General features: G+C 51.2%; 1 protein-coding gene across 1 annotated transcript in view; it reads right to left on the bottom strand.

The window, feature by feature from the left end:
• Positions 1 to 24: 24 nt before the first annotated feature.
• Positions 25 to 8,468, bottom strand: part of PSAP (prosaposin) — a 31,980-nt gene continuing 23,536 nt past the window's right edge. The window contains exons 8-14 of the mRNA XM_057734312.1: positions 5,308 to 5,439; positions 3,627 to 3,722; positions 3,114 to 3,300; positions 2,874 to 3,031; positions 2,430 to 2,510; positions 2,029 to 2,136; positions 25 to 1,053 (exon numbers count right to left, since the gene is read on the bottom strand). Coding sequence (XP_057590295.1) covers positions 1,018 to 1,053; positions 2,029 to 2,136; positions 2,430 to 2,510; positions 2,874 to 3,031; positions 3,114 to 3,300; positions 3,627 to 3,722; positions 5,308 to 5,439 — 798 coding nt within the window. The 3' untranslated portion in view covers positions 25 to 1,017. The remainder of the gene's footprint in view (positions 1,054 to 2,028; positions 2,137 to 2,429; positions 2,511 to 2,873; positions 3,032 to 3,113; positions 3,301 to 3,626; positions 3,723 to 5,307; positions 5,440 to 8,468) is intronic.

Raw genomic sequence — 8,468 nt, 5'->3', positions numbered from 1 at the left:
GAGATGTCACAGAAACACTCGGGCTCTGGTTGACAGACTTTATTGTTAAATCACAGACGTTTTAGTGCAAAACAAATCATTACGTTCACTTAATAGCAACTGCACATCTTGCTGTCTCCTGGCAACCGGAAGTGGAGCAGACGATACAGCCAAACGGGAGTGAAGGCAGGGCGGCACACCCAACAGACCCACTACCTGGAAGCCAGAGGCTTAGGAGCTTGTCATCCACATTAATTTGCAGGTCAAAAAGAACATCTACAAGATGGGGGTTGGAGGGGAGGCGGCTGTACTGCCCAGAGCAACGGTGGCACACGGCAGCAGGGTGGACACAAGAACAGGCATGAGGCGGCCACCACTGTCCACACACTCACACACAGAAGCAGGACCACAGGACCTCCGCAGAGAGCTAGCACGTTACATTCAGGCAGATTTTCCCCCTCCCACCCAAAACCACAGAACTCCAAACAAAGCATCAACCAGAGAAGACAGGAAAGCCAAATCGAAGGCTGACCCAGGAAGAGTGAGCCCGGCCCCACCAGGTCTCCTGAGCAGCTGCTTCCAACAGATCTATTACAGTGAGAACCACATTGGTTAAAAAGCCTAATTATTCTGAACCTCTCATCTTTCACATAAAACTGCCTTTGTTTTGCAGTCAACAGGCCCCTCCTTAGAGTAGGCGGAGGCTCAGCACCCCAGGCTCAGCCAGGAGGATGGACCACCTCTGTCGAGAGGCTCTGGCTCATGCACACAGCCTCTCCTCCAGGTAACCACCATGCAGGAACAGACTCAAAAGACCTCCAGTGTACGGTATGTCGGCATCCATCTAGCAGAGAGGAAAGGGACACTGAAGAGCTACGTGAGCAGCACTCTGACAGCAGTGCTACAATGAGGGAGAGAAGAAAGGGACTGAGGGCAAGGGGTCCTATTTTTATAACAAAGTCAATAGATCTGTGTTCGTTCCCCCAGACACACAAGCAGGAAAAGATGCTGCAGTTTCTCCAAGATGGAACATGCCTTCTAGTTCCACACGTGACGCTTGCAATGCTCGACAGCCTGACAGGAGAGAGGAAACAGTTTAGTCTGCAGGTGACAAACTCTATCCCTGGCCCATTAGTGCATCAGCCAGCGCCCAAAAATGGGACCCGTTATCCTGTCCCAGATCAGCCAGACGGCACCAGGTGCTGAAGACCCAGGACAGTATCTCATTTAAACCTGAGGCTAGTATGTGGCAGTGAGTTTTGGGGAGTGAAGCATCCAGAGCAGTGGATGAACAGCACCCCTGCAGGTAGGACCCAGGACCCCTTCCTCTGGTTACACACCTGAGCCCCTGCATCGAGGCCCCCAAGGCAGAACTCCTCACCCAACAATCAGAGGTACACACCAGCTCAGGCCAGCCCAGAGATGGGCCCGTCATCCAGGAGAGCGACAGAAACCTACTCTACCACTGACCGTGCTACAGGGCGGGGGTGCTGGGGCAAGGGGCTCGACGTGGTGGGCCTCACTACCCTCCCGGCAGTGGCCCAAGACGTCGCAACGTCCCTGACAGCAGCTCGCTGGTCAGGAAGAACCCTCGGCAAGAAAGCAAAAGCTGCGCAAAGGAACATTAAGTAACAGAGGCTGATCCAAACATCCCCACCCAGGGAAGCAGCACAGATCACCCAGCAGTGGCTGCCCAGCCAGGAGCCAACTCCCAGGGCCATTCAAGAAGAGCTCAGCTTGGCCCGGGGTGAAGATTCAGGCCGGGAGCCAGCCAGGGCAAGAGTGCCCCGAGAGGCATGAGGCCTTGTGCAATCCCTCAGGTGATCTCATGCAAATCTGTCCCTGTCACCAGAGAACTGAAGGGCAAAAGCAAGACAGTGAGCCCTGCTTTTGCTGGTGGCTGTAAGTAAGCCTAACTGCCCCTCAGTCTCCACCACCGCAACCGCCCAAAGACAGGGTAGAGAACTGATTGCCAAGGCGCCTGTTAGATTCCCCCTCAAGCTGCCTGCCTCGCAGGAGGGCCTGGGGAGCAGTTACTAAGCTACTCACGTTGCACAGGGCTGCAGACTCCATGTTCTGGCACCAGTAGCTCGGGCCCCAGACACACTTCTCAGTTCCCAAAAGAGGCTTGTGGGCTGCGGGGCAGGCTCCAATTTTCTATATGGTCAAAAAAGGTCAAAAGAAAGGCAAAGAATTAGATCTGCCCAGCTAATCCTTTTCAAAACTGAGATGATCAGCTTCTAGAAGCAGCTAGAATCAGAGCTCTAATAAGCACTTTCCAAAAAAGACAAGGTTGTGGAGTCAAGTGGTGGGGCCTGGAAGCCTGGTTCTCCCACATGCCATCCCCAGACTCTTCCCCCGGCCCCAAATCTCAGAGGAACCCTTCCAGGGTCCACGCAACACCTCCCAGGTCGCACTGCCCAGGAACCCACCCGCCCAATGTGGCTTACCAGGCACACGAAGGAAGGGTCCATCACCTCCACCAGGATTTCTATCAGCACAGGCTCGTACTCCGCCACAAACTGATCACACTGTTGGGGAAACAGCAACATGGGTCGGGGTGGGCCCAAGCAGACTGCAGGCATAAAAGGAGGGGCTCTGGACATGCTCCTCTACCAGAATTCCTGGCCTTGCCAGCCCAGTGGGTCCAGGGCCTGCCTGCCTGCCTGCCCAGGTGACACATCTACCCACACCTGCTCATGTTATTTTCCACTCAGTGGTTCCCCTTGAGCCAACACAACACCCTTAAGAAAATCTTACTGGATTCCATGCCAGAGGCAGAAATGCCTGGTTTTCCCTCAAAACTTAAACCAGGGGTACAGCCAATGAGCTACCCAGCTCCTGCACTCCGCAAGCAGGTTCTGACATTCTGGCCCAAAGCAGCCCACGCATACCTGCTTCTGGTACGGGTCAGGCAAGAAGCTGCAGCCTTTCTCGAGGGCAGCCAGGATCTCCTGCTTTGTGCTGTTTTTCTCCAGGTTGTGGTCCAAATAGCTCACCAGCTTCTTGCACACCTCACAGAAGCCACCATCCTTCCGTGGCGTCACGTGTACTGTGCAAGAGAGCACAGCCTCAGTGCTGGCAAGGCCCCCCCACCCCAGAGGGCCGGGCCGGCCTCACCCCGCCAGGCTCACCGGGCAGCGCGGGCAGCCGCTGGGCGGCGCACAGGTGGAGCATGCTGCACACCAGCTCCGGGCTCGCCTCCTGCAGGAGGATCGACAGGATGGAGCTGCCGTACGTGTCCACCACCTCCTGGCACTCCTCGGACAAGGACGTGGGCAGCTTGGAGCACACTTTGTCCAAAGCATGAAGTATTTCTTCCTGAAACACGTGAGAAGATGGGAGGCTGTGTGGGGGTGGGAGAGACTCTGAAAATGCTGATGTGACCAGGACACCAGCCAAAAGCCAGGTGCTGTCTTCTCCCCTAAAGGCCAGAGCTACAGAGCAGGGCAAAGCGGCTGCCCCCGGCCCCAGCCCCAGAGGGACCTGCTGGTGGGAAGTGACTGCACCGACTCCCAGGCTAGTGTCCTACACCAGCAAGGGCCAAGCCCAGCTCTTCTGCCGGGTCCCCCCACTAGGCCATTCTGGCCCTAGGGCCAGGAGAGCACCTCCCTCCGAGATGGCAGCATTTCCCGAAACCCACGTACCTCCGTCCTGTTGTTGTCAATCAGCTTGACCACCTCCTTCACCACGTACTCGCACAGCTCGCAGTAAATATCACCCTTCGCCGGGACCGGGTCCTTCTGTTGAAAGGGCAGGAGAAGAACACTAACGCTGGCAGCCTCGCCTCACCCCTTAGTCCCGGCTCCTCTAAAGGGGTGCAGAGGCCAGGACAGGCTAGCGTCACACAAAGGCCACTTCCTCCCAGTGTCCAAGCCCCAGTCCCCACTGCTCTTACATGGTGGGAAACCTGTCCCTTTCCCCAACCCTCTACCACACCCCCAAAACCAGGAAAGAAAAGCAATGGACAGAAGCAGTGAAACTGTCCTCCAACCCCCAAAAGTTGTCCATTCAATGTCCATTTGGTTACAGTCACCTTATCATTCAATATTCATTTAGGGGAGGTGAACGGGGTAGCAGGAACAGAGAGAGGATTCACCATCAGTCTACTATTTAGAAGACAGTTTTAAACACGCTGCAGGTCTGCGTCTGCTCTTGAGTTGCAAGTCTCAGCATCCGAGACTACTTTTCTACAGCCTGCCTTTGATAAAACGATACTGTTGAACATTACTTTCTCTGACAGCAGCAGCATCCTCTAGCTGTGCTGTCCAGTACAGCAGCCGCTAGCCACGTGTCTACTGAGCACCTGAAATGTGGCTAAGTATAACCAAGGTACTGAATTTTTAAAAATTTTAATTTTCTTTTAAGCATCACATGTGGCTAGAGTACAAGCTATACCTCTCCTTCCTTTTCTCCGGCCACTAATTCAGTCAGCAAGATGGGCCAGAGCCTCTGAATGTCTCAACTGGGCAGGTGGGGCAGCAGTAGTGCTTTCCTGACTCTGTCAGACACTTAACCCTTGTGTGGTCCACACAGTGCACATGTCAAGAGAAGACAGTAGAAGGAGATGAGACAGCTAAAGGGCAAGTGACACTGACACGGAAAGTTCTGGAACAAGAAGTGCATGCACATGCCATGTGATATGAAGTCACGTGGCCAGGTGCCCTGTGAACACAAGGACACTTCTGTTCACCACTGTGGATGAACTATTATAGGCCTCAATCTCCAGAACTGCCTGAACCATAAGAAATATAAATATATAAATATAAATCGATTATGGAATGAAGGAGATCTGTACCAAGTGAAGGATGCTAGGGAAACAAAACAACACAGGCACACAGAGAAGTTTCTGCACCAGCCCTGGGACTGTTCTGGGAACATCAAGTTTTGTACCATGGCTACAGTGTGGGGAAGGATGTGGGAGAGGCCACAGAAAGCACATCAGAAAGATTCAGTTGGGGCTTCCTAGGTGGCGCAGTGGTTGAGAATCCGCCTGCCAATGCAGAGGACACGGGTTCAATCCCTGCTCCAGGAAGATCCCACATGCCACGGAGCAACTAAGCCCGTGCGCCAAAAAAAAGAAAAAAAAAAAAGAAAGATTCAGTTGGAGCCAAGCACTGAAAAATGATCTCGTGATCCTGTGACCACTAGGTTTATTACCAAGGAAATAAATGTACAAGGGTAGGGGTGCTGCATTAGTTTTGGGGATACTGTAAACTAATGGTCTCAAACACCTTTAGAAGCCAAGCAGGGAACCAAAAGAGAGTGTGCCTTGCAGGGGTGACAATGTGGAACGGCGGGGCATCATACACCAGTGGTACCAGGTACCTTAATGGGCTCCACCAGCTCCAGGGCAGGGATGACGTTCTCTGAGACCACCTTGGCAGGCACCAGAGTCTTCATGGGCATCTCCTTCACCTCGTCACAGAACCCAACCAGCCCACAAATCTCCTTGGGTTGCTAAAAAGAGCACAGAAGCAGCAGTGAGAGGCAGGCCCAAACCCACCACCCCCTGTCCCACACTCTACACACAAAGTTGGGGTGCTGGAGGAACATCCTAGACCCAGTGTCGAAGCTGACTGCCCCCCAGACAGGCAAAGATTTCACATTAAATGTAAAGGGGCTTGTGCAAATGCAGATGTACCAGTTTCACGTGGGAAAGGAGGCCATGCAAAGCTCTGAAGGGTGATCAGACAGAACCACCGTCTGCTTCAGCCAGGGAGCACCCAGGGTACCAAAACTCCCAGCACCTTTCACAGGCAATCGAATCATCTCCAAGGACAACTGGTCTGCTCTAGAACCTTTTTCAATTGAGCTGGCTCACTGTCAGGAGGAAGTAAGTTATATATATATGTTCTTCCTAGAGGAGGAACTATGATGCCCATAAGCGAACAGAAAGCCAAATGTGTTAGAAATAAAACCATGCCAGATCTTTCAGTGGCAGGACCATTTAAAATGATACATTAAGGGGAAATGCTGGCTTTTTAAAAAGCCACATCCTATGTTCACAATTGCATACACACAGTACACACGAAAACCTAGTCTCCCCACATGATGGATCTTTTCAAGTCACAAAGTCTCCAGATTGATCCCCTTTCCCCTCCAGACACCAAACCAGAGAACTAGACAGTATGGACAACATCTTGACCATTTCACTATGACGATGGCCAAGAGCAAGTAAAGTATACATACCTGGTATACTCTGTAAACAAATGCAACCAGCAACTAGCTCTGGCCTGATGGCATTTGCCTCCCATCACCAAACCATAAAGCAGCAGCAACAGGACTGCTAAAATGAGCCCTGTTAAGGGGAGAGAGCTAGCCCATGGCTACGGTTCATCTTGCTTTACTATCGAGAAGGCTCTAAAATTAAATATGGTTGGAGAAGTCTTTAAAGTATAACCTAAAAGTATTATATTTCTGGGAGGCTTTAGGAATGGGGAAAAATCAGAAAGGGCTTGAAGATACAGCAAGCTTTTTAGAAAAAAGACAAAGATCAGGAGCTGCGGCTGCTTTGTCTCTCATCAGCTTTGCTCTACTAACTCCTTGAGGAGGCCTGGGTGAAAATTCAGATATTTCAACCAACTCTCCTACTAGACTTCACAATTAAAGAAAATCTCTAATTCTAGAAATAGATGCCGGTGCTCAAAGGAGAGCAATGCTCAGTACAACCCCGAAAGGGCACAGCTCAGTAAGTCAAGTCTGGGGGCTCGATCCCCACATTTTGCCACCCGTGGCCTGGCTCTTGAGCTGTCTCATGTGGCTCCAGCACCCAAAGGACCCCATCCCCCAGAGGGGCAGAAGCCATAATCAAGAGATTGTTTCCAATTCTCTGGATCCAACAGACAGGGGAACAGTCTGCTCGCTATTTGCAAACGACATGCTCATGCAGCAGAAGCATCTCTGGGACAATGAAAAACACAACTAATGACATGCAACGCTCTCCTGAGTCATGACAGAAACAAGGTGTCCCACAGAAGTTGGGCCTGCATTGAAGGAAGCTGAAGCCACCGACGGTTCTGACCACACTGGTGGCCTGCCTGTGGCCGGCTAGGCGCTGATTCTGATCAGCGCGCAAGGCTCGGCTGGCTTCATCTGCTGGCACCCCGAAGGGGAAATGAGACCCCTGAGCCCTCCAGTGCTGAACCACACAGGAGAGATGCGCAAGTTCCCCTGACAGCCAGTTCGTTAACACAGAGAGGGAGCCTGCCTCTCCCCATCACTCCTTGTATCTGTCAGAGCTGATCACGCCATACAGAAAAAGAGAAGTAAAAGTAACTACGAGCAGCAGCAGACCACTACAAGCCAGTTCCCACCACATACCTGATCCTGCTGTCGAACAAAAAAACAGGAAATCGGAGATGAAAATCAGAGAAAGGAAAGGACACAACAGTTAAGAAAAAATTAAAACAACAATAATCAAGCAGTTAACCAGGTGTAAGGATGTCTGTCACCAGAAGTTCAGGGGAAACGCCCTTTCAGGCACCTATCAGCAACCTACCTTGTCCCTACTATTGCATGCACGTGGGGGCCCGGAAGGCTATTCTCTCTTTCAAGGGTCAGACCACTCTGCCCAGCCTGTTTCTTTGTGAACCATCCCCATGTCCCTGACACACCAAAGCAGAACACTGAGCAGGTCCCAAGAAAACACCACGTTATGAGGGGCTCTCCTTGCTCAGAAGCCAAGCCCACCATGCCTGCAAGGCCCTTATCTCAGGCTGGTGTTGAACAGCCAGGAACAAGACAGAGGGCTGCTCAAATCAGGGGCGTGTGTTAGAAGATCAGATACACCTAGAGGGGTCAGGGACCCCTGGCCCAGGTCTCAGGGCAATCTGCCCCCGGGTGGCCAAATGCTGGCCTGGAAGGCTGGTTTGACAATGCAGGCATACCTCACTTTATTGAGCTTCAGATTTTACAAACTGAAGGTTTGTAGCAACCCTGCTCCAAGCAAGCCCCCACTGTTCCAACAGCATTTACTCACTGCATGTCTCTGTGTCACATTTTGGTAATTCTCCCAATATTTCAAACTTTTTATCATTACTAATTTGTTATGGTGATCTGCGTGATCTTTGATGTTACTACTAGGACTCACTGAAGGCTTAGATGGTGGTTAGTATTTTTTAGCAATAAAGTATTTTTTTAATTAAGGTATACACATTGTTTCTTTAGACCTAATACTACTGCACATAAAACAGACTACAGTGTAGCATAGACATAACTTTTATATGACTGGGAAGCAAAAAAATTCATTTGGTTCACTTTATTGTGATGTTCACTGTACTGGAGTGGTCTGAAACCAAACCTGCAGTATCTTCGAGGTAGGTCTGTATGTGAAGAGCCTTGCCCTTTGATTCGGCAATTCCAGTTTTAGTTACCTATCTTAAGGGAAAAGACAGGGACGTGCATGTCTATCTATCTGGCTGTAAGGAGAACAAACTCAAGGACTGTAGGCCAATCTCAACATAGTCAGGAAGTCAGCATGACAGAAA

The sequence above is a fragment of the Hippopotamus amphibius genome, chromosome 5 (genome assembly GCF_030028045.1).
Source record: "Hippopotamus amphibius kiboko isolate mHipAmp2 chromosome 5, mHipAmp2.hap2, whole genome shotgun sequence".
In the NCBI taxonomy this organism is placed as follows: Eukaryota; Metazoa; Chordata; class Mammalia; order Artiodactyla; family Hippopotamidae; genus Hippopotamus; species Hippopotamus amphibius.
The sequence above is the reverse complement of the archived record's forward strand: the minus strand, read 5'-3'. Positions and strand labels throughout refer to the sequence as shown.